Source organism: Phalacrocorax aristotelis, chromosome 4, assembly GCF_949628215.1.
Source record: "Phalacrocorax aristotelis chromosome 4, bGulAri2.1, whole genome shotgun sequence".
Taxonomy (NCBI): domain Eukaryota; kingdom Metazoa; phylum Chordata; class Aves; order Suliformes; family Phalacrocoracidae; genus Phalacrocorax; species Phalacrocorax aristotelis.
Genome location: NC_134279.1, coordinates 55,764,496 through 55,791,401, shown reverse-complemented (window position 1 = coordinate 55,791,401; position 26,906 = coordinate 55,764,496). Strand labels below are relative to the sequence as shown.

General features: G+C 39.8%; 1 protein-coding gene across 1 annotated transcript in view; it reads right to left on the bottom strand.

The window, feature by feature from the left end:
- Positions 1 to 15,809, bottom strand: part of GABRA2 (gamma-aminobutyric acid type A receptor subunit alpha2) — a 57,885-nt gene extending 42,076 nt beyond the window's left edge. The window contains exons 1-3 of the mRNA XM_075091569.1: positions 15,792 to 15,809; positions 15,036 to 15,124; positions 12,393 to 12,508 (exon numbers count right to left, since the gene is read on the bottom strand). Of these exons, the coding sequence (XP_074947670.1) occupies positions 12,393 to 12,508; positions 15,036 to 15,106 (187 nt within the window). The 5' untranslated portion in view covers positions 15,107 to 15,124; positions 15,792 to 15,809. The remainder of the gene's footprint in view (positions 1 to 12,392; positions 12,509 to 15,035; positions 15,125 to 15,791) is intronic.
- Positions 15,810 to 26,906: the final 11,097 nt, after the last annotated feature.

The window sequence follows — 26,906 nt, the reverse complement described above, 5'->3', positions numbered from 1 at the left end:
TAAGAATAGGTAGGCACACCTTTTCTTTACACTTCCCTGATCCCCATGGTTCCTGAAATGCAGGGGAAGGAGAAATCGAGGTATGGGTTTTGAGACACAGCACAAAACAGTCTGGCTACCAAGCTGCCTCTTTTTTTTCTTAACATTTTTCGTGTGTGTTCGGCAGGACAACTCGTGGAATGGTCATGGATATAAGCTTCTTGCTAAACAGGAGTCCTGACAAAAAAGTTAGTGGCTTGACCCAACAGAAGATCACATTAATACTTAAACCAAACAATTACCCCTACAAATGAGTATAAAATAATAACATGGACAACAATGGGACAATCTTTTTTTAAATCCCATTTTAACATGTTACAGAGTTGTCAGTTAGTCTTCTGTTATCTAGTTAATAACAACAAAAAAAAAAGGTCTTAAATTAAGGCCGTGTTAATGTGCCTACAAGAACTGTGCTGTAGCACTCTAAAGTCCCACGGCTGACTCACTTGAATGTCTCCAAGGTAATTTACAGATAGCAGTGTTTCCCAGAATCTCCTCCAAAACATATCCCCAGGATACTCCCAGAGCTTGGATTAAGCAGCCTCAAATTTGTCCTTTAAGGTTGCTTGTTGACAAGAGAATTCCCCTCTGACTGTCCTTGGGACTTTCAGAACCCATCAGGCTTCTATATGTGGAAAGGCTATATATTTGGGACAAGAATCTGCCTTTAAAATTAAATTAACAGTGTTTTTTTTACAGGCAGAAAATACAAGTGTTTTTTTTCTTTGAAACAATGCCTAATACAAGTCTAATTAGAATCCAGTTTCTTAAAGTGAATATCCTTCTAAGCAGATACTATGGCTTTGTAAAAATGCAGACAGCGTCTACTACAGATTATTATTATTTTAAAACAATTGGTTATTTTAAAAATTGCATATTGTGCGGTAGCAAACAAGAGTATATGTTCAGGTTTTTTTATGGTCAACTAAAGACAAAATGCCTGGTAAAAAAATAAGGAAATCTCAGACAGATTTTAGCACCCAGCAGATGGAAAGGGATTATTAAGGATGTGACCATTCCCTTATCTCAAACAACAGGCATTTATATTTCTCCCTTCTCATCTGCATTTACTTATTTATTTTTCCAGGAGGAAATATCTCCCCTTTTGTTTAGAAACTGCATGAGGCAACGCAGTACCAAGCTCACATTTAAAGATCCAGGAGAAAGAAGTTCACTGTTTGGTAAAATTAACACTATTGACACTGATAAGGACAGTCTGTGAAATGCCAAGGCCTGCCCTCAGGATGGCAGAGGGGTTTTATCAACACAGTACCGAATCTAAGGCTCGAACTTCTGTTTCTCCTCATTTATATACTCCACTACACTATACACTACAACCGCTCCTCAGCCTCTTCTCATCCAGAGGGAATTCATTCCTCATTCAGTGAGCCTATAAATTGTGAAAAATATAAATTACTTCGAATAATGAGAATAAAAAGGCAGCTACAGCAGCCTTTAGACTGTCAGTCAGAAGGAAATATCAAGAACATTAGGCTGGTGTATTCAGGGCAGGAATTGTCCCTTCAACCCACCTCTAAATTCTTAAAGATAAATACAGACTCTCCTTCGCCCTCCATTCCCTTTCTGCTCTCTGGTGATGTGCTGAAAGGCTCATACACTTGCGGGAATGGAAAAGGATGTCCCTAATAACTCCCAGCTCCTGACAGAAGTGGTCTGAAGAACCTACTGTCTTAGGACAACTGAGAATGAACACAAGAAAGAAAACGCAAGGAATTTGTTGGAACACAAGTACCTCTCTTGGATGAGAGAATTGGCACCAAGCAACGGAGACCAACAAAGAGAAGAACTCCTAACGAAAGGGCAATCTTTCTGTCAGAAGATATATTACTTTACTGACATTCAGGTATTTAAGGGATCAAGAGGATGCAATTTTTAAAATTAAATCAGAAGAAGGTGTTAAAGGCAGATAGGTAACTCCAGAAAACTACAGTCCCATGAACGATCACAAATGCAAGGAGTCTAGAAACACTTCAAGAAAAAAAATAGCAGCTTCAAAAACCAGCTTATTTAGAAGTCATCTTTCCAGGTGGAATATATCTTCTGTACAAACCTCTCCATTCCGGTCAAATCTGTGTCAGAAGTTATGTGACCTGTAAAACAGAGCACCGTTCTGTGGCTTGAAGACATGGATCTGTTCCATTACCAATGGTGGATCATACCTCCCAGTTTCTTCACCCTCATGTACCTTTTGTATTTACTCAGATATAAAAGTCAGCCCTTTTGCAAAGTAGTCAGAGTTCTCTGATATATCTGCAGTGTCACTGCTGTGAGAAAAGCCACCAAATACATGTAACGGACCTGTAGGCTTTACAGCGTACATCAGTTTTTCACTGATTCTTATTGAACTACATGTGTCAGAACACAGTGCAGGCCAATGGTCCATGGCACCAAATCTGGATTGCAATCAACTCTGTTAGTCATAACACTACAAGATTACAAGATACTTAACTTACAGTTTGTAAAAAACACAGATTAAGCAGACAGAACATGGGGCAGCCATGTTTTTCCCAAACAAACTGCACAATAGGATGCATCATCTGTACTGGTTCAACCAAAAAAAAAAAAGCATGTGCAGGACTAAATATGTATGTATGGACATAAAAAAATAAATGTAATTTGGTCAGATGCAACTAAATCCAATCTCTGACTACAGCTACACAACTTTACTAAAATGTTTCACGTCCTCTGACGTGCACAATAATCCCAGGTAAGAGGGAAATTGATTTACACTGCTTTCACAGAGTTAACTGCTCTAATTATTAAATAGCCCTCAACATATGGCAAGAAATTATGGAACGTAAATCAAAGCCATGTGCTACAAAGTAATCGCACAAATGGTTCCCAAATAGCAACACCACTTCCAGAAGGTTAGCAGAATCATACCTTCCTGATGTACAGACAATTTCAGAAAACTAGTGCTGACATAATCTGCATTATAAAGCAAACTATTATTAGGATGACAGTGGTAAACAAAAATCCCTTTAGCTTGTGATTAATTTAATTTGAGCATTAATCTGAAAAAACAGACATAAAAATGTGTTTAAAGATTAATCTTGGCATACTAAAGTGCTTTGATTCTTATCATTAAAATTTATTAGAATTTTGACGGCGTTAATTCAAAATCTGCTGATGTTTTAATTTAGCAGGCTGGTGAATTGTACAGCAACACAAAACGTTATCTGATATATTGTCTATAGCTACTTTTTGAGACAGATGACTCATTGTTGAAAAACATTAATGTCAGAAATTTAAATACATGCATACACCATAATGATAAAACTGTTTACGTTATTCTACTTTCAAGTTTCCAAAGGGTATTTGAAAAAACTATCATTCAGCTGTCTTAATGTGGCAGATGTTTAGAACTGGCCAATGTTTAGTATCACCATTTTATCTCCCTCCTTCACTTTCTTCTCTTTTGCCCTGCTCTCCTGCCCTTTCCCCTGTTCCTTGCTTATAGTGTGTTTTCACCTTGGCTTGAACTACCCTACTGCTACGTTGCTGAAAAACAGTATTATGTCCTACTTATCTTTTTCTTGGAGTCTTTAGAAGCTACTGTTAGATACTGATAGGAGCCACTACTAATACCAACAATTAATACAGACCAAATACTGTAAAAAACAAAGCAGATGCAGAGGCAATTACAATGTCCTTCTGCATGATCCTTGTTGATGAAATACCTTTCTCCCTACACACTACTAATTCTAAAAATTGGATGCACTAGATTGTGCATTGAAAAGGTTATTGTTAAAAATGGTCAAGAAATGGTGGCACTCCAAGAAAAGAGAAGCAGGAATATGTAGTCAGGAATATTACCAGAAGCAACAGGTCTATCTCAGACCACTCAACACCACCAAGAAAATTGTACTGCACAAAAAGAAGGCTATACAATATGCAGGCAGAGAAGAATCTTTGTTTTCTACCGACCCAGGAGTCTGCCTTCGCATCATTTCAACCTCCCCAATCCATTTTCCTTAGATATGAAATCTTTCAGGCAGCTGGATGTAAGCCAGTCTACCTGGGAGGAGGGTAAGGCAAGTCTGGGTTTCATATCACCAAAAACAAAAAAAAAGCAAAATTACACAGCTGCATCTACATGGCATGTCTGGGCTGGACTTGGCAACAGCTGTATTTAGATGGAGTGAAATAAATTAATGGAATTTTGGTCAAAGAATAGAGCCGGGCATTTTCTAGAAGAATGTATGAAAGGGAAAAGGCAACTATGAAACCAGAAGGAAAAAAGAAGATCTCTGTCAGGACACTTCAGAAGGGCAGGGTTTAGAGGTTCCTGGGTGCTTCCTGAGGAGGTGTTGAGCTCTAGGATATGTAGTGTTCTACAGCTTTTCAGTTCCCTGTACGCTGCCCATCTAATCATGACAAAGTAAACTGATTCAATGAAATACAATGTCTCTCCTTTAAAATACTGTCTTTTCCCGTATTTAACCCTTTTCAAGGCTCCAGGTTATGACGATCGTGGGAAAAAAGTGGCTAGACTCACTTTTAGTCTATTAGTCAAGTCTCAGCTTCTGCTGAATGTTAGAAAATCCAAGGCAAAGAACACAGAAAAGGATATGTCCATTTTCCCAGACCTCTCCCGTCTACCCCAAATCTTCTATTCATCTCAGTGGATTGTTTATTAATAATAAGATCAAGAGTTGTACAACACTGTGCACTCTACCATCCATAGGCAGTCTAAAACTTTGATCTACAAAGGTATTTTTATTCAGCTATATCTTTCAGAACTGACACTCTAAATTTAATTATTTCACAGTTTCCAGTTAAGAAAACTTCAGCCATTATTTCAATGTCTTGCTGGTTGTAAGTCACAGAATCTTAGAATAATTCCATTTAAAAAGCACTTTTGGAAGATCCAAAGCAGAACGAACTCTGAAGACAGATCAGGTTGTCCAGGTTATATTCTGTCAAATTTTGAGTGTCTCCACAAAGATGGAGACTTCACCACTTCTCTGAGCAACCATTACCACTGCGACTCTGTTGAAAATCACCATCATTGGCCTAATAGTTATGAGCTTGCCAAGTAAAGATAAGGAGAGGGAAAAAAAGTAGTATTTCTTCATTTTTTAAATAATTTAAAATTATGTCTCACAAATAAAGATAGTATTCTTACATCACCTTCACCACAATCAGTCCTTGAATGGAGTAGAAGCCTGTTGTGCTGTGCAGAATATAAATACACAGTAAGAGGTGTGTCTCATGGCAGTTTTCATTTATGGGGTGCTAAAATAAAAGAAATATACTTAAATATATATTTGCCGTTAGAGGCCGGAAGAACTAAGGTTAAAAAAACACAACCTTGTCTACACAAAGAGGCTGAAGGAGTTCTGCATGTCCATTTAATCCCAAGTTTTTAGTTTCCATTGAAAATAAATTGTCAAAACTTGCCAAAAAATTGTCTTGAAAAAAAGTTATGCATGTCTATTTGCTTAAATATTGGTCGCTGTCACATGAGCAGAAATCAACATCACTAAAACAATGATGCCTACTCATATCACAGTATGATGTAACTATCATTTTTCCTTAAATCAAACATACTCCTGAGGTCCATTTTTCCAGCTCTGTGAAGGGCAGTGTCTTCCAAATATTGTCTGTGTCCTATATATCTAAACCCAAAAATTCAGAGTGTCAATGCTTTTATTCACTGCTGGTTTAATAGTTCTTCACCAAAACTGTCTTAATACCTTCAGGTGATTATGCAATTGAATAAGAGCTCTCTATAGCTTCCTTCTTACATTCTTTACTTAGCACTCCTTTTTTGGTGTACCTTATTAAAGAAAATATTTGAAACATAACTTTCTGTGTGTCTGCTATACAAAGAATATATGAAACTGAGTACTCCATGGCTACATCATAGCAGTAAGCATTAAAGGATTTCCCTGATACTGTTTATAGGTACGTCTTTTATTGTAACCCAGAATACTATTAATTTTGTATTACAAAATGTGTCCTTGTTGCTACAGAATGACTAACCTTTTTTCATTGTAAGCAACAGAGCCCTTGATGTCTACATTTTAAATTCTCCTTTTCCTTTGTTAAAATCCACTACTAAAAAATCCATGAAATCCATTAAAATCCCCCAAAGATATCCTGCATGAATTTCTAATGCACTTAAATATTTCTGAAAACGTTTCAGAGTTAGATTATTTAAATAATAATTATATTTCCAATTCAGGTGGCATTACACAAATCATATCATTTCATATGGGTAATAAAAATTTTGGAATTGTAACACTGCGATCCTTTGGTACTTGGCTATTAAAAGTAGTCAGCCTGAGTGAGAAGCAGCTCTATATTACAGATAGCAAACTCCTTGAAAGATTTATGTAACATGATAAGAGGCCTTAGTGGGAAGCAGTCAACAGTATAATACCTTGGATATCAGCAAGGCCACTGCTTTTCAGCCAGTTTCTAAATAACCCAGAAAAAAATGTATTGCTGAAAAAAGGCGATGTTTGTCTTAGCCCATCAAATCTGGCTGAAAAATTAAACCATCCCGTCAGTCTGATTTACAATGAGCTCCAATGAGCTCCACAGAAATCTGCAGTATCTGCTTTCATGTCTTCCTTGTAGCTGAGATAAAAGTAAGCAAAGTCTTAATTCAGCCTTGGTGTCATCAGCAGTATTTCTAGCATTAGAAGCAAATGCTGATGTTTTGCCAGAAAAACAAAAAAAAAAAAGTAGTGAATATACATGTTCAGTGAACTGGGAGATCCTCTCAGATGAGCTCCTTTATAGGCATATAAATTTTACTGTAAAGTACCTAGATTTTTGTTAACTGTTCTGAAGCACAGCGTTTTCCCACTTTGCACAGTGCAACACTTGCCCCGATGGCAATGCTCTGCACAGTTGTAACATTAACAGTGTGTTGGTTTATCCACACACTTTGAATAAACAAATAAATAAATAAATAAGCTTTGTTTAGCTCCTCAGCCGCTATCCTACATCATTTTTGCTGGTTTGTTCTTCAATATCATAACAGTTTCTGAGGGTTTTTATCCTTCTACTTTGCTAATGATTCATTCTCTAGAATGCTTATAGCTACTGAGTTAGTTCTGTTCTTGGATTTTAGCACCATCTGCATGCCCTGGATAACTAGTTAAACGAGATTTTCATATCCTCCTCTCTATTGCTTTTCCATTTTTTACAAGGAATGCTTCTTGCCAATAAAAATTAATCTGAGTTTCTCACTGACTCCTCGGGAAGCACTATTATGGCCAGATTCCATGTGACCCTTCCAGGTATGCCCAAGAAAGAGCATAGAGTAGCTTATGCCTTTGTATCCTGGCATAACTACATTGATAGCGGGCTTTCAGAAAATGCAAGTGATGCTCTGAATTGCTCTGCAGCAGCACTGGCATTTCCAAAAGATGAAACTGGAGCAAATAAGGACTAAGGACACAACCAGAAGTGAGATGGGGAACTCTACTTTTTCCTTTAAAATCAGTAGTGAATGTTTTCCTGTAGTGTTCTGCAGCAAAAATAGTTGAAGGATCTTCTTTTAGGATACTCTGAATGTGCATTAAGCATGATGAGGCAGACAAACACTGCTAAATTTTGAATGCCCAGCCAGAGGACTGCTACAGCTACAAACTCTTCTAAAGCTGATTAAAAATTCTGAATCACAGAGCTATATAAATATACTGCCCTAAGTGTAACATATTCCAGATTATCACGATATGAGCATGGCTTTGTTTCCTGGCAACTGAAGACATGAAACTATTTGATGAACACACACACACGTACATATACATATATACGTATACATATATACATATATATCTCTCCTGATCTGGGAGGGACGAAAGAGAGTTTCTTGTGAAAAAATGTTTTTTCCCTTTCAGCTCATATTGGTGAGCACATCATACAAGTTTTAATCACAGAGTCTGATACTCTGTGGTACTACACTAGTTCTATGCAACGATACATCCAGTGCTGCAAAGATGAATGATCATACCCCACAACTGCTCGCTGCTCACCATCTCCCTCATAGCAATAATCAGCAATAATCCTCAGTTCTCTTTGGTCTTCCTGCTCAATTTATTTACAAAATGTTGTGACAAAAAAACGGTTTTGGTACATCTACAAATGAAATGCAATGGAGATTCTTGTTTACAGCAATCAAAACATCTGAAAGTCTTGCAGCAGAGATGGATCCTTCAAAATGGAACCACAGTGGCATTTAGTTTTCACCTACCTACAGTCTGATCTTCCTCAGTTTTTTTAATAACCAACATTCACCTCTCGCTTTACAATGAGAACGCCACTCCTGAAGCTGGTGAGACTGACTACAATTTGTGAAAAGATCCTCAAACTGTATAAATTTGCATAGCTCTTTTTGATGTCAATATGGCAGTTGAAAATCTGGTCTTCAGGCTATGAAGTCCAGTCCTCTGTCCTTCCAACTTCCCTTTGCAGTTTTATTTAAGATTTAAAAGTTATATTTTCTAAGTCTTGTGTTCAATTATATAAGTTCAATTTTATAAATTTTGGGAAGTAGAACTGACAGAAGTTCTATAGCTGCTGGAAATCACCAACTTCCAACGTGAGAAAGCAAAGCAGGCTGAGTAACTTATGGAGATGGTATGACTACTGCAGTATCCAACATGATATCAAAATCCCAGCACCATCTCCATTCCTCCTCCCTTCCATTCTCTTTTTCATTTTTAAAAGAAGCTACCATTTTAAAAATAGGTTTTTGCTGATACACCTAATACACAAGAACATCAACATATTACAAGAGGGGATTGCCTTAATCTATGTCCCTTTTTTCTTTAATTACGTCTGTCCATGGGGCAGAGGAAGGCAGACAGAGCAGACATAATTCAGTCACTTCTAGATTTGAATGCAGCTGTGTCTCAGCTTCAACAGTATCATTATTCGAAGATCTAAATTCTCTTTTGGTCCCTTGCTTAGTTTTAGTGTCCATTTTTTTGTGGATTTCTTCTTCTATATGCTCATCATATATAAATCAAAGGATTTATGGAAAAGTGCTACCCTAAGTGTCTTGCAAACATTACAGCAAATAAACAGAAGAAAATACCTTCGTGATTCTGAAGAAAATCCTAAAACTTTTTATCACTTGTCATTTGCATGGCTGTATTTCATACGAATTAGTGCTAATGACAGGGAATTTTTTTGAAACCAAACTTGTCATTTAAGTTGATGTCTAAACAGAAATAGCATGGAATGTCTGGGTAAAATAGTTCATGTCAGAACTGAAAGTGCAGTCAAGAGTGTTTCGGCTGCAATCTTGTGCTTAGCATAAAATGAGTTCAGAGAAAAAATTATCTCCCCTTGAATACCCTCATGCCTACCCATATCAACACAGCAGGTCAGGGTATTATCTAAGTCATGAGATGTCTCTGGCTTCAGGGGACAGTGCAGTGTCTTCTTTTCCCTGCCCACACCCGTTTTGCAGGCTATTTCATCACTGTAGTGTTCATACACTCACTATTCAAGGATCCCAGCTGCTAGGGCAGCCAATAGCCAACAGCCAAAACCTCTTATTACAACAGAGCTGCATCACCAGTAAAACTTAAAGCTGCCTTAACAGCCTATAGAAAATAGTACTCAGTTCTGAAGTGTATTGATGTATCAGTAAAGCATCAAGTCACATACTGTAAGTACTCACACCAAGTCTCCCAGTAAAATTAATTATAAATCTATCCCTAAATTCAAGAATGAATTCCCAAACAGGCAATTACTTAGCTGAATTTATATACAGTCTTTGAAGGAGCCTGTATGTTTCCATTTTGTTGGTCAATAACTAGCTAAAATGCCAGTGTTAAGCTGATGTTTTTCATTACTAAAAACATTTTTGCGACTAATAATCTTTACAATGAGCTGAATTTTTGCGGTAAGACATCTCTGAAAATGTCTTTCACAACAGGTGAAGGAGGGCTGGTGAACAACTCTAGCTTTCAGAAGACTTTAAAAGAATCCATCTCAGACCCTGGACTATTTCTGTTGTAGCACGTGTTCGGCCAGATTGTGATCTCAGTCATAGTAGTATAGCAGGATAACGCAAGCTGCTATGCAAAAGTAAATGCTCTACTGGTTTCAACCGAATTATTTCAGATTCATATAAATGTAAGTGGAACAGAACTGAGACTAAGTATATTAAATTAATGACACGTGGCATGGTCAAAATGCAGTAATCTATGCAAAAACACTTTTAGAAACTATCAGGACTCACTAGGCACACAGTGTTTGAAAAAAAGATGAATGATTCCATTTTTATTTTCAGAATACAGGTTAATAGAGAAAAAGGAATAAAGTGCTACAAAATCCCTGAAATATGAAACTCCATAATTACTAAGCATTATGTACAAAAGCATTGTTTGGTATATTTCCTATCATGGCTTATCACAACTGCCTTTTACAAGCACTCGTTTAAACTACAGGAATCTGTCCATCCACAAGAAAAGTATTCTTGCAGATTAAGATTAATGTATCATGAATCATCATGGTTTAATATGCATGACACAGTTTCATTTCACACATGTTCTGCATGGTTTGATTGCCATGTATGCCAATATCAAAAAGATGTTAATTCTTTAATTTTTATGCTCCCAAAGTATATTTTAATTACCTAGGAGGCTTGACAAAGAAAAAGAGGGAGGTATTTTGAAGCAGATTTAACAGAAAGTCTAAAATAAAAATCCATTAGAAAAATAATATTTAAAATTCATGTTTTCAACAATATGAATTTTAAAATTAAAAAGAATACATGATTATGCATAGGAACTGCAGACTGCTCTCATTAAATGACACATTCCTTTTTGTAAACAGGAAAAGAATTTTCCATTATTTTTCTAAGAAAAATATGATTTTAAAACCCCTGCCAATTAAACACGAGCTTTGCAATATGAAATCTTTCTGCAAGTCACCTGCAAGGCACTGTGTGTCTATACTATGCCTACATTCTTAGATCTGAGTATTTTGCAAAGAAATCAAATCTCCATGTAAAACATCACTATATACATTCTCACATCAACAGCGCTGTATGTCTCATTTTATGGTTCACCTAAACTAAAAAGTCCTTAAATATAAAATATTTCACAAGTCTCCCCTGTACAGAGGACAGAAATGGAAATGAAAAGATATCCTAAGTTAAGGTTAATGTATAATGAGAGAGCTGTTTCCAGCCAGCGCCAGCTCCCACTTTATGCTGTGTCATATGCAAGCCAGGATTCTCCAGGACCAGAACAGCAGCAGAGCCACAGGTCAGGATGGAAGAGTGTTGGCTAAAAACTGAGAGCTTTAATTCCTAGTTTGATCAAATGGAGTTGTTAGAGTAATTTCCATGGAAGTTAGAGCAGGTCTCTAGCTTTGGGCCTGATCTGACTAAAATCAACAGGAACAAGAATGGCTCCCAGGGATTTGGCACTAGAATTAGTTTTGCCAAGCTGAAACAGTCCCCAGGTTGAAAATTACAATTACCAAACCTGTTATGAAGAATAATAATAATACTAACAGTGTTATGTCCAATACATAAATATTTGTTGGATAGTATAAATAGCAGATGAACAATAAGATTAGATAAAATATTATCAAAACCAAGATATTCTGCCCCTCCCCGTACCACAGAGACTTTTTTTGAACTGTAACACTTCCCACACCAAGCGAATTATTTTAATTTCTTGCTTATATACTTACATGAGCTGGCATACAGCTTTAAAATGAAAATGTGGACTGACATTTGGAAAAAATACTGACAGTCATGGCACAAGAGTGCAGTGTCCTCCAATATTCCCTTTTTTCTTTTTTTCTTTTTTTTAAATGCCCAAATACAGGCAAGGTACCCAGAAATAAAATGCTAATTACTAATGAAACCCTAATTCCAAGGAAATTAAAAATGCAACATTCCCATTGAATTTACTGGGACAAGGAATGAATCTAAACCATGGATTTTACACACACCACACAAAACACTTGTGCAGATTTCTGAAAACATACACTCATCGCATTGCAGGGAATCAAGCCTGCATTCCTTGCTCGACTAAAATTCCCCAACTGGAATAACAGCTTTAGATGTTATTTTTGTTCTCATTCTGTTTTACTATGTTAAATCACCAGATTTCTTTTTCTTTTTACTTAAGATAAATGTGTGAAAGTGCCTCCTTTCCATTCATAGATGTTATCTTCCTCAAACTTCAAATGATTCAGCTGGGTGAATATGGAGTTATAAATAATTTATCAAGATACATACCAGTTGTTAGGAAAAAGAAAAACCCTGAAGGAAGAATATCACTGCATAAAATCTGAACATTAAAACTGATTTTTTAAAATCAATCTTTAATTGTTTTTATTACCTCCTAATCCAGGTCTGAGACGATTATCATAACCATCCAGAAGTCTGTCTAGAATTCTTGTAAAGATGGTGATGTTATTCTTAGCTTCATCTTCCAGGGAGTCAGCCAGCACTGATCTAAATGGACATTTTACATTTTAGAAAGTGCTAGATATGTTTTAATGTACACTCAACATGCAGTTTTTGCAGGCTGGCCTTGAATATTTAACTTGCTGCCCTCTAACAGGAAGGGTGTAGTTGGGAGTATATGAATACACAATTTATATAGAACGTGTTCAGAAACATAACAGTCAATGGTATACTATTTAAAATTTCCAGGAAGTCATTTTCCAGTAGCCTCTACCTCTAGTCCACGTTGCATCACCGTGAGTGCTACTTCAAGCTCCACTAACGCATTTGGCTATGCAGGTGCAAAAGCCTAAAAGAGCTTCCCAGGCCTCAGGCATGTCACTCCCGGACTGATAACCTGGGTTCCCACACACAAAATTGCCTCTTTCCAGCTCTGTCCTATCTGTCCTCATCTAAGTACACTCTATCTCTGGATAAATCCTGTGGATATGCTTCCACCCAATGGTCATGTAACGTACATGACCAGAAGAACTAACATGAGGGAAAACTCCAGTGATCATGCTCAGGGAGTCCTCTGATGTCAGTATTTGGTGGGTGGGAACAACCATGCTGACTAGCAAGATGCAGGATAGCTGTGGATAGCCTTCATGTTTCTAAAATGATGTTTTGTTATAAAAAGCACTATTTCACGTTCCACTAGGCACAGGCGAACCTTATAAAAGTTGGATAGGAAAAAATCATAAATGAAGTGTCAAGAAGAATCTATAGATCGTCGATTGTTTCAAACTTCCCCGATAGAGATGTTACAGTCTTTATGGGTCATATCTCTGTGGAAAACACCAGGGGCTGGAACATGAATCTGCTGCCCAGCCAGCTGTGGTGCTGACAGCCCTCCCGGACCTCGACACCCAGACCAAAGGGTTTGTGTACTAGGGTCATGCTCCCATGCAGAAAGCCTTACACATGCAAATGTTACTGTGCCAACAATTTTAAGCACCATGCATGTGAAATGCATGAGCTCATCAGTCTACCTACTTAATACCAGCATATTAGTATCAAGGAAGTAAAGCATTGCAAGCTACACACCTTATCATTTATACCTTTTTCACCCATCTAAATTTTTAACCCGGTATGTTTGAGCATTTATCATCTCTAAATGAACTGTGCAAGGCATTCTGAATGCCACAAAAATAAGCGTGTTCTCTTCCTCCTTCAAACCAAAAGTAGGTTTGGGTGACATTTTCTCTAAAGCAAGCTATAAAATGATTAAAGACAGGGCCTTATGTTGGTCCCCAATTCAACAGCATGGAGGAAGTATTTAAATGTAAATCATTGCAGTCTGCTTTCTATCACATACACCATAGACCCAACCTAAATTGGGTAACTTATAAAGAACATACCAAAATATCATGTGTGATTTTACTGATGTGCGTTTTTTCTTAATCTTAATGACTGGATGGCTCATTTTTTATGTTAAAAATGTATTTCTGTACTCTAAGTCTCTGCTATTTTTTAAGCTTCGAGACAGAACAGTTTTTTGAACTCAAGATACCACTATAAATTAGATCATACAATTATATCAAATTAAGGTCATATCCTGCAAACTTTACTCAGGCATAAACTCCGTAATTATGCATGTAGTCTCTCTGACGTCAGTGAGATTACTCACTCGAGTAGGGTTTGCAGGATCTGGCCCACTGTGACTCAACTAATACTGCACCGTAGTTAGGCATGAAGTGAAATAAGAAACATAGTTTCAGGAAATATTTTGTTCACTGGGAAATAGACAAAAATAAACGCAGACTTTTTAAATCACAGGAAACTTGCATTGTTTGGCTTACGACCCTCACCACATTAAGACAAGACCTACTGCAGTCAGAACCAGAGCAAGTAAACTGAAGTTACAAACTACAATTAACTGCATGTTTAGGGACTGTGGGCAACGCAAAACTATTACATGATTAAAATTACTTCCTCTTATGTTATCACTTTGGAAATGGAGAACTTTAAACAACATAAGAAAAGTTGATTAATAAATGAGGCTATTGTTTTATTATATGTGATTGTGAAGTTGTATGCTATCTCCACCTAGAGGTTTAAAGCTTAAGTATCATTTTGAATTCTGTTATGTTGACCAAAAAAAAACCCAAAAGAGGTATGCCCGTGTTAAAAAATATGTGAGCATTATTTTAGAGACCGTGATTTGCTATTTGACTTCATGATAATCTATTTCTCCATCTTAACTGCTCTGTATGGTTCGGTACAGTAACCATCACAGTGGTACAGTAACTCCAATAAATCTTTAAGACATTTAAAGGATTTTTTTTTCAATGGTGCAATAAAGCATCAATTCACAAACTGTTTAAGGACAAGAGATTAGGTTTATCTGGTCCCTAGACTACCTTCTACTGCGTTTGCTGTGGAAACTATGTAATACTGCATTCAAACAGCTAAGATTATTTTTTTTTATTACATTACTACATACTACACTTTGAAAACCTCTCACGCAAGCTTACCCTTAGCAGATCATAACATACATGTCTGTGCTGAACAAGAAAATTAAACATCCTCTCACCTTGTTGGTAGCCACACCAATAAAACGAGAAGAACCAACTGCATCTCGGAGAGTGCCAGCTTCCTCTTCATCGCTGCTCCTTGCAAAACCTAACCGTGCAAGAAAAACACAAACCCACTCTCAGCTACAGTCAGTCTCCGCCAAGCAGTGCTTTCAACTTAACCCGAGGAAAAAAAATATGTCACTTCAGTGGAGAAAGGAAACCACCGGATTTCTGCAGCACTTTTCACTACTAGCAACTTATTGTATCTCCATCTTTCTCAACGATCCTGCTCTGTGCGAAGAGGCAACGTATGATCAAAAGTGGCATGTGAGCAGACGCATCAGATGCTTTCCCCTTCCGTAAGCTGAAAGCCCCAAGACGAAAAGGAACAAAAAAATAAAAGCCGTACGTATAAAAAGATCGGGGTTTAACCATTCCTCGCCTCACTACGGCACACCGCAGCCGGGGGGGGGCGGGCGGCGGGGAGGGGGGGGGGGGGGGAGTCATGCCATTCGCAGGGGCTCGGTGCGGGGACCGCGGGCGAGCCGCCCCCAGCCGCCGCCGAGCGCCCAGCACGTTTGACAGCCGCCGCCGCCGCGCGGGGCGGGGGGGGGCAGCCCCCCGCAGGGCGACAAGTTGCGGACCGCGGCAGAGCCCTGCCCCGGGCCGGCGCTGCCCGCGGCCGTGGGGGGACGCGCCGCGGCCGCTAGGGGCCACGCCGCCGGCCGGCGCTCGCTTGCGGGGCGGCGGGCGGGGACCCCCGGGGACCCTACCTGGGAGCAGCGGGCGGGCGGCCGGGGCGGGGGGGGGGGGGGGGGGGGGGTGTGTGGGGTGGGGGAGGGGAAGGGCGGGCGCCGGCGGCCAGCGGGGCAGGAGGCGGCGGCGGCGGCGAGCGCGGCCGGGACGGAGCGGCTGCCGAGCGGCGGGCGGGCGCGCGCGCGTGCCTGGGCGCGCGGGGGGCGGCGGGCAGCGCGGGCGCGTGCCGGTGCGCGGAGGCGGGCGGGGTGCGGCGGGCAGCGCGAGCGCGGGGCTGCCCCGCCGGGCGAGGCGAGGCGAGGCGAGGCGCGGCGCGGAGGCGGGGGGGGGCCCGTCTGTCACGGCGAGGGTGTCTCTCCCCTACCCCCCGGTGTGACCCCTCCCGGGGCGGCGCGGGGAAGATGCAAGTCACCCCGGCGCAACGGCGGCTCCCGCCGGCGGGGCTCCCGGGCCTTACAGCCTGCGCGGGGCGGGCGGGCGCGGCAACTTCGCCGGTGCGCGGGCGATACGCCAGGGGGAAAAGCAGTCCCCAGAGCGATACACCGCGTTTTCCGCGGCCCTTCCCGACCTTTTAATCACCTCTCGTTAAGTACGTGTTTGATAGGTCATGACCCAAACAGCCACCCTGCGCCCTTTTCGGTCGGCTGGGGGAATAATCGCCAGCACCCGCGTCCCACCCTCGCTCTGAGGCTGTCTCATTAATATTCCTTTCCCCACTTGCCCATTGGCACAGTCTAATTGAAATGCAGAGAGAAGAAAAGTCTGGCATTTAAAGTGAGCTCGGGATGCAGGCAGCCAAGAAAACAAACCTTCCGGTTTTTGCTCGGATTGCGTTACTTTCTGTTGCATTGTCTTCTCAAGCACGTTGCCCTCCTTTCTTATGCCCAGTCCTTCCTTGGTAGTAACTGGACCGCTGCTAGGATTCATTCCCATTGATTTTAGGTTGTCCAGCACAAGTAGATCAGGACAGGCTTGACAATTAAGGGTTTATATTTAGTGTACCCTCATTTCGCATTGTTACCTCGGAAATAATTAAATAACACCAGCCGTAACACTGCAGCTTTTTTTTTTTTTTCCCTTAACGAATCTCCATCCAACTCCCTTCCTTTCAATCCGTTAATTGCAGAAAACACAGGTCTCAGTTATTCTCTTAACATCACTGGCCTACCTGCTTATTGCTTTTTGCATGAAGTTGTTTTGTTGAAGTTTGCTTCTGAATCATACTGGTTCCAAAATGAACATGTGAAGTTGCACGCACAGACATGGGGGGGGGGGGGGGGAAATTATTCAGTTAACTAAAGAATTAACTACGAAAATTGGAGGATTCTTTTACCTACTTTCCTTTCTGCTGTTTTTCCTTTGTCAGGCTGCTCCCTAAGTGTTGCTGCTTGCAACTGGAGGTCCCCTTGTTTTCCTTCTCCTCCAGTGGCTTAATGACTCCACAGCAGAGCATGAGAGACAAAAGGATGCAAAGTGCTTGGGCTGTCAAGACAATCTGTTACTTCCAACTTTGAGATATTTCATAACTTGCAGTAAGACTGGGAAGAAAGAGGGAACAAGCTGGATTTCTTTGTTTTTAAATAACATTTAAATGCCATTTTACAGAATGACAGCCCAAACTGTCAGAAATTATACAGATAAGAACTCAAGTGCAAAAACTGAAACACGAAGAACGCTCATTCAGCAGCCGTCTGCCCCTGTCTAAGGTACAAGGCCCTCATCTTTCCCTGTCCAGATGTGAAATGGGCTCTGCTCACAATTCTTCTTTGTCTGATCAGTCAAGCGTCTATGGTCAGTCTAAAGTCTTCTTTGGATTGGCCTGTAAGTCCCCAAGTACTAGGAATTAATAACTCATACTAAAGGCAGGATCAACCTTCACAGTAAAGAAAACTAGTTTTATCTACTCGTCCCTAAGAAAAGGCAACTTCACAAATATCAATATGCAGGAAAAAAATAATTAAAAGTGAAGAGCCTTCGTGATTTATTCTTATGTGAAATTCATTACATAATAGAAGCAGAATAATTTTTTTTCCACAGGTACTCACAGCATTCCTTCCCAAAAAAACACTTCAAGTAACCATAATGCCTAAACTAGAATCTAATCTTTGTATGCAAGTTGCATCAAAACATAGAAAAACACATTTGTTAAGGAAAGCAGTCACAGTGGCTCCTTGTTGCTGTGATAGCATATTGTCATTCTTCAAAAGCCACATGGGGTAGGTACGTATTTATAATGAGCTTGTGCTCAAAGCCTTTCCCCAGAAAAATGTGCTGAGTTTTAGGCTCTAATCACAATTATTAGCTGTGATGTTCTCTGAGCTTTACCATAGCTTCATGCATTGAAGTCACACTTCAGATAAACTACATACCTTAAAAGTATCAGAAACTTGAAAATACCTCCTCATTCCCATTCTCAGACAAGTCGGACAGCCTGATGGGGCATCCCAAGGGAAGCTGGGTACGTATTACTGAGGCAGGGTGTGAGAGACCAGAGGCAACATAATTACTATCAGAGAGAACCTTCTCTGTGATAGTCCCACACCCTTATAACCAACGCTGCTGATGAACTGGAAGGCACTTGAGGAGGCAAGTGTGGTATAGCTGGGGTTTGATTGTTTTGTTGTGCTACGTGCATGCATGGCTCACAAGCGCTAAGTGTGTTAGCTCTTGTTGGTTAGAAACAGCACACTTGAGCCCCCTCAGCTGCATACTCAATAGGGAACTCTCTCTTCCCTTCTGCGTTATTATTTGCAGAGTGTTTCTGAATGCTGTCATTCGTTATTGAATTTCAGCCAGCTCTGAGTCACGTGCAGCATCCAACATATCACCTGGGTTTGTGAGACTCTCCTGAGTCCTGATGCAAGTGCCCGAGGAGGTGGGTAGCCATGCCATTGGTCTGAATGGGTCAAACGTAAGGCAAGCAGCAGCGGACAATGCAACACACGCACCGGCTGGGACAGGGAAGCTCAGATAAACAGAACTGGCTCATAGCTCTTGGTTTGAGTGAGAGGAATGGGGAGATCTTTTTTATAAAGAACTATAGTTCTCTTCAGCTGCAAATTCCTGTTTTCATATCTATGGGGAGCTCACATATCGCAGCAGGCTAAAAGTAAGTTTACAGCAAAACAAGACCTTTGCTCTGTGTAGACAAGGCAGGATGCAGGAAATGCAAATATAAGTTAAATAATTCCATAAATGTCTTTACAACTTGTGTTACTTGTACAAATACAGTCTATTTTATCTTTCAGCTGTTCATTCAAGTATTGCTTGGACTCTGAAGCTGTTTTTCATGTAAAGCAACACAGATTTGTGGTGCTTCGTGTTCCAGGTGTCCAGCTTGGGGCAAGTAGAGTTTGTTTATTAGAGGGATAGAAATATTCAGCATTTCTAAAAATCAACATGACAACATGGAACCACTTTGAGGTTCATTTTGTTTGAATATATTTTGAAGTTCACAGACAAATGCTCTTCTATTGCTACAATGAGAGTGATTTTCAGAGGAAATTTTACAGACATAGGGGCCAGTTATGATCAGCCTTTTTCCCAGGAATACAAAGAAAGGAGAGACGCTAGACTTCTGCCACCTTGTGTTGCCCACAAAATTGCCATGTGGTGACTTTGCAGTCTGGAAATACCAGGAATCATTCGTCAATGGAGTCTGCAGAGGCCTCATTTCCCCTCTTCACTAGCTAATATTGACCATCCTGAATGATGTTCAGTACACACAGATTTATCAGTGACCAATGGACTTGCCTAAGCCTCAAGGCCTCAGACGACTTCTGAGAGGATGTGCTCCTGCGTGTCTTTTTCCACCACCATAATGCAGTCTGTAGGCAGATGATACAGCTGAGCAGTGATATTTGTATGTCTAAAATATTTAATTAATTAGCTAAATTCTGCTTTTGGAGAGTCAGTAGCATAAAAGAGTAATAACAAGTGGAAAGTTAAATGGAAGGTAGCACGACAGACAAAGGGGTTACCGGGGGATGAATTTTCTAGACAAACTGGTTTAAAAGGCACTGTCTTTTGTGAACAAGCACAAGTACTCTGGAACAAAAAGCACAATACAGACCTTCAGATTGCCTGAAAACTGCTGGAATTGGCAGTTTTGGCAGTGACAGGTTTTAAGCAGAAAAAATCACAGGCTTTTTTTTTTTAATTATTATTCCTGCTAAGAGGGCATTGAAATTTTGAACTTGAAAAGAAAAAGGATGCTTTTCTGAAGTCCTGGTAAAAAATTTCAGCCCTTGCCCTAATTTCAGTGCTGCTTAAAAGAATGGCCAGAATTCATTTAGCAGTCTGTCCAATAACTGCTCCAAGTCAGGAAAGCTTTTGCTGTTGATCCAAGATTACCTTATCTTGGGTGGCAAAAAATCTGCATTTTAAAAATGATTCTGCCTCCTGGGACTTCAAAGAGTTTCCTCCTGTCTGTGACTAATGTTAGCTAAAACACATGCAAAGGTGTTCTTCTATCACTAACAACAAATAATCCAAAGACAGTTCTAACAAGAAATGTCTTGCCTAGATTCAACAAGAACAACAAAAAAATCACGTTGCTCCCTACAGAGTCGACACAAATGTAGCTTCTTTGTCGATGGAGACTAGGTAGTAAGATTTAGGAGGAAGAGGGTTGTGCTATGTCCCATGTTTGTTAGAAAAAAACATAAACCACATAATTGCTTATGGATGTAGCCATAGCCTGTGACAGTTTGCTCACATTTGCAAAAACACTGGGCTATTTATAAACATATCTGGGTTAAGTAATTGCCATTATAGTATTTTTATACATTTAAAAGAAGAATTTAGCTTTTCTGCACATTGCAGATGACACATAATGCAGGATGACAATTAAATCATAGTAAAGCTGTTTGCATAAACAAACTTCTAGATTTCAGTACCTGCTCCGTGTATTGCAGTTTCCTAAATTGCCCCTTGCTGCGCCAACAGATGGAGAGATCAGGAAGCTCCCTAGCTGGGCAGGTGAGAACCACCCCAGCTCCCAAGAAGCTGGTTAGATGGATTCTCAGCCAGCCCTGCTGGAGGAGGCTGAAGTAACCAAGGATGCACAAATCCAGAATGCTCCTAGCACGCACCTGGCAGTATGAATCCTTCCCCCACTCTTCCATGCATCACCGCAAGACATCTCTATGTGACTGAAGGTTCTCCATTTCATCTTTACATATGCAGGTGCCAGGCACAGCCCAGGGCCCAAGAAAAAGCGTCAGACTTCAGCAGCTGTCAGTCCAGCCACATTCCATTGCTTTGAGGATGCCCTAGGCTAAAATAAATAAATAACCAGATAAAGGGAGGACAGTTGGTGTAAACAGGCATGTTTTGCTTTCCTCTCCTTTCAAGCAATGAATCACCAGTGAAATAAAGGTGACTCACTAAGTGAATCCAAAGCATGCTTTCTCTTTCACATGCGAGTCTGCAGTAGCCCTCCATGCTGTAAAGGCGGAGAAAACTAGGCTGCATTTTAATATTCATTTCCACAACACTGAGTCAAAACTGCCTGTAAGTGCAAAGGGATTTTTAAGGAAAAACAGAGCTGTCCTCATATCTCACTAACATAGTGAGAATATATAAATAGTTCACATGGCAGATAGTTTGTGTCAACACAGTATTGTACTTGCGAGCATCTGGGTAGCAACTGCTTGACACGAGAGAGCAACTGAGCAGCTGCTAGCGAAATATTATGCTGCTGTCTACAAAGTAAGAGCTGTGTTACCCAAAAGCTCTGGACAGTGCTATACAAATCTGCCACACAAAAAGGGGTGCCCAGAGCAAGAGGTTATTAAACACCACCAAGATAATTTGAGAAGAGTGAACTTGTTATGTCCTTTCTAATTGATTCTGCGGTACCTGGCTTTGTGCTCTGAGCTCCTGCTAATGGTCCCTGCTGTCTAAGAACCAGGACAGGTCCTCACCTCAGCCTGGCCAGTCCCTGGCATGGGTGGACAAAGTTGCATGCCACATTTTGGGAACATGGCAACAGGCTCTCCCCTCTTCCCTGGTGGCACTCCATGCAGTTTTCTTACTGCATCATCTGGCATCAGAGGCCTGATCTCTTGCATTGCAAGTCCCCTTTTCTTGCTGCAAAGCCCTGAGAGATGCTGTGGGGCACAGTGAAGGCTCCAGCAGCTCCTTCCCCCCTTCCTGGGGAATGCAGTACTGCATCTCATGAAGGAAGCTTTTAGCTAAACCCAAATTGCTGCTGTATCAAAAAGCAGGCATGAGCATGGCCAGAAGTCACAAACATACCCATTAGCCAGAGCAAGATCCTTCCCAGTGCTAGCTCTCCCTAAAAGCCTGAACCTGTTCTCACAAACACCAGAGGCAGAGGGGCGGTGATCTGGGATGCAAGAGACTGGAGAGACACAGAAAAAAAGTCTTTTTTAATCTAATTTGTCAAGTGACATAACTCTAGCTTCCAACTCCATACTCTTCACAGAATTCCCACTCGCTCATTTGCTTCCCATTTATTACAGGCAATGGTTTAACAGGAACCCTATGTCATCATATCCTTGACTATTTGTGGGGTTTTTGAATTATGTATTTGCCCAGCAGGATTACTTCCACAGAGAAGTGTATATGGCTGTTACAATTCCCAAATACAGTTCCTCTTCAAGGAAAAAAATTGTAGCTGAATGGAGTTTTATTTAATTTTTGAAATTTTAAAGGACTAGCAGGGATCTCTGTTTGCATAAGTACCTTTCTATTGCTCTGAGCCTAAAGACTGCATTATAATAAGTATTCAACTAAGAGATCAGTCTGCCAAAAAACATGAACAGCCTACATGCAAAAAACTGAAGAAAATATGTAAAGTAGTCTCTGCACTGTTTATACAACTCTGTTAGAGATGTACCTGCAGCCCAATTTGGCACACTTGTAGCTTTTACATATTTTCACTGGAGTAGTTTGGATTGCAGAGAACAGCTTGTTTCCCTGGTTTTGTGTCACTTAATCCAGGCCCTCACGAGCACCTTCAGGAAATGTGGGATATTAAATGCATTTTTTCTGCACAGCAGCAAGTCTGTCTTTAATTCACGTATAAACACAGTGTTTCCACAAATTCATTCTTATGCTGTACGAAAAAAACCCCACACCCAAACAAACAAAACAAACCCCTAACACTCAAGTGGATTGAGCTATCCAAACAGACCATAAAAAATGTTTTCTTTAAATATGTCTCTCTTACCCAACTGTCTTCCTTCTTTAGGGTGATTTTCTTCTCTGCTTCCTGCATTTTCTACCAGCCTGTTCCATCTTAAGAAAGGAATCACAGGCTTCAAGTTGCTCCTCTGTTACATCAAGAATATTTTGGAAAAATGAATATTGCAAAGTTAAATGTTATTCAACACTTTTAATTTCATTTTGTGCACATTATTTTAAATGGAAAATGAGTCTTCGATGTTCCATCACTTAAAAGAAACTGCAAAAAATATTCTTGCAATGAAGAATTTTGTATTTCACTAATACACCAACAGTGCTGAAAACATATGTCTCAACATGCATGAACAGTACTTGTAAGGCCGTGTAACTCTCCTCAAATGACACAATATGCTTTTATTTGGCTGAATATGAAAGAGTAAATGTAAGGTGATCCTGGATACTATTCCCACACATTCTTTAAATAATCTCTGCTTGCTAGCAATTTTCATGGTTTTATATGTTTTGTACTTCAACTCTCTCATAAATGCCCAATGTCTCTTTTTAAAATATTAATCACATGCATCCAGTTGCACATTGTTAACTACATGTCCTCAAATTCTTATGTATCACTGCATTCCAGTCATCCGGCAAACCCAGCTGTGGTGTGAAAATCCCAGTCACATGGAAATCAATGCTCTTGACTTCTACAGGGCCCATAATTCTTTCCAAGAATCTTATCACCTCAGAGGCTGATTTGAAGGTGAGTGCTTCGGCTATCTTTCACAGAAGCGTGGCAGGGACTATCACATTATTCCAAATACCCGTGCCATATTTGAATAAAGTTATGCTTGAGTGAGAGCATCCCTGTACTGCAGTTATTTGGGGGATACAGAGAAATGTGAGGAAGTTTTAAAGTAGCTCAGATTCTGTTAACAGTGTAGAATTTGGCAGTATGTGTTACAAAAGTTGCTCAATAAAATTGGCACTTTTGAGATGGCAGGGTGAGTGTGAACACATGATGGGAGGCAACTTCAGCTTGCCATGGTTTTAAGTGCTATTAATTCAGGTTTGTCTGCAGATTATACTAGCTGTATCAAGATGAGTCCTCCTAAAAACTTTATGATGCTCATACAGTTTTTATGAAATGTACTGTGAATCCAAAGTTTGGCCTACGCTCCACAATCTCTCTCCTATACCTGTTATCTGATGGACTGTGTAGAGGAAAATTACTACACTATCAATTTAAAAAAATGGGATTTTCTACATCTATTGGTTTTGGAATAATCCTGAAGTATTATAAGATCATGGAAGGACTATTAGCATAATATATTTATACAAGGACAATGTATATTTAATCAGTATTTAATGGTGATATAATAATAGGTTTCCCCATAGAGAATGACAATATGATTTTCAACTTCCTGAATTAATAATCTTGCAGAATACTGAAGACCATTATTTCACTTCACTCACATGCAGAAAGAAGAAATCTTTTTCTGTGCAAGTAAGGAAACCTCTAAAACAAATCAAAGATGTGGGCAGACAGTACAGAGAACTAATTAACTCAAGGCAAGTAACCCAGGAAAATGAATGTTGAATTGGAGGTAGTTCAAAGACTTCAAGGGTAACAGTTTAAAATGCAGCATTTATGGCCTTGAGTAGTTAAGACCTTGTGAATGACTATATTCTTTTCAGAAGGCATGAAACATCAAAGGCAAGAGGAACAGGAATAAATCTGTATGTGCAAAGTGATAGGAAAGAGAAAGAAAGAGCTCTTGTATTTGTAGAAGGGCAAGATTCCTTAAGCTCCTCAAAGTCTACTCAGGAAACGGCGACCACTAGTACTGCACTATGAATAGGGCCATGGATGCAGTAAGATTGTCAAAGGAACGTGTGCAGGGGCCCAGGCATGCCGAGTTCCCCTTAGGTGGTGTGCCCGATGGCTGCTCCACTGTGGCTGGGTCTTCAGTGTACACCGTGTCCCATGTCTGTAGTAGCTCCTTTTATAGTGTTGCTGAATTAGGTGTTCATTAATCAGAGAAGAAAGATGGTTCTGAATCACTGAAGTAAAGTGGCACCTTAAAGTGAATGTGAGCCTAGGACACAGCAGGAAGTTTCTTGCAGGAGAAATAAAGCTTTGGTACGTCTGTATAATATGCTTGGGTGACTGCTGGGAATAATAAGAATCAGTTTTTAAACTGGTGTTTGGGAAGGAGGAATTAAAACTTGGAACATGTATCCAAAAGGGCCATTGAAACGGTGGGGCTACTTGCATTGCAGAAGGAAGTAGAGACTTGTCTTGTTGTGCCTACTATAATGACGGCTGAAGAAAGCGGGGCAAAGAGAGAAATGAAGCTGTGTTAAAGTGTCTCAAAAGGCCAATATGGAAAATATATATTGCCACTGAAGGACAAAAGGAGTGGGTAGCCACAGATCCTGAGTAGATGTAGCCAAGAAATTAGAGGGTTTGTAGCAAAGAGGAACAGCTGCAAGAGGAGGCTGTGAGAGGGACAAACACAACAGTTGGTACACAGAAGGGAATGAAGCAGCAGTTTGAACAGAGATCTCCCTTTCCTGGGTGTGTGCTATTTTAGGACATGTTTCTCATTCTTCATTTAAACTTTGAAAGTATTGACTGGAAATCCCTCTTTCATCATCTCCAACAATATCGTCTACTGAAAGAGAGCATTGACTGGGAAAGCTTTAGGCAGCAACAGAATAAAGTGCTTTCCCTCTATACATCTTGCATGTTTCAGCACTATTGCTTAGTGGTAAAAGAAAAATAAATGCTAATTAATGATAGCTATTAGATTATAATAAACACAGAACAAAACTGAGGAGCACATTTTATCATAAGATACAGACAGTTTTGATGAATGTCAGTCTGCCAACACTGATAATTTCTATTGCACAAGTATTTAAATACCACCTCTGCACCTCTGTCCAGTTCTTGGACAGAACTGTCTTTGCAGACAATTGTCATTTGGTAGAACAAATAATGTGTATTGATACCATCTCATACATACACATGAAACCTGCCCTTTTCCAAGCAACTTCACTTTGCCAGCTGGTTATGGTTAAGGAAAAGATATAATATTAACATATGTTGGGTAAGCATTTTTATTATGCTAAAAGTTTACCATATCTACTCTAGAGCTTGTAAATGTAGAGTGATTTTTTTTTTTTAAGATTTGTTAGCTGGTGGAGACAAGCTCTACCTTCTTCCAGAAGACACAGGGAACAGAGTACAGCACATTCCCTTGTTTAATAAGCTTAGGATTTTCCCCTTAATGCTGAATATGGATTTATCACAGTTGTATGTTTTCTAAAAGTATACATTCTGAATGCCTCAGAAGGGTAAAATAAGTACTTACATAAATCAGAAGTAAGTGGGGTTTCTCAAGTTTCATAAAAATGTATGCATGGGTGAAGATCAAGTATGGAGATTTTTATGGAAGTGCCAAAGTATTTTTAAAACAATATTTTTAATAATATAGCATCTAACTATAATTTTACTGTATAGTAAGAATTACTGGTCCTACAACATCACTGTAATTTATTTTAAATGCTACTCCCTCAAATTTATTCTTTTTCCATCAATGAGACATGATTTATATATATATTTATATATATACACACTCTACAAAACTGTGATTGATTAGGCCTGATTTTGATTAAGCAGATATGCATTGTTCATCTCCATCCCAAAAGGGGTCAAGAAAGTGAAAAATTAATGAAAAAGGTTAGCAAAGTCATTTAAGAATTAATGTGATTAAAATCCATACCCCTCTTACTGTACCCAGATCTTTCAAGTGCAAATGGCAAATATATTCCAGCCACTGGCAAGCAAAGAATAGATAATAAATCTCAGAGAAATTAGAAAGGTTAATGGAAGACCATAATAAGGAAAGAAAATTATCTCACAAATTCAATTAGGAACTTTGATATCTAAGGCTAAAAGTAGAAACCGGAGGTTCGGA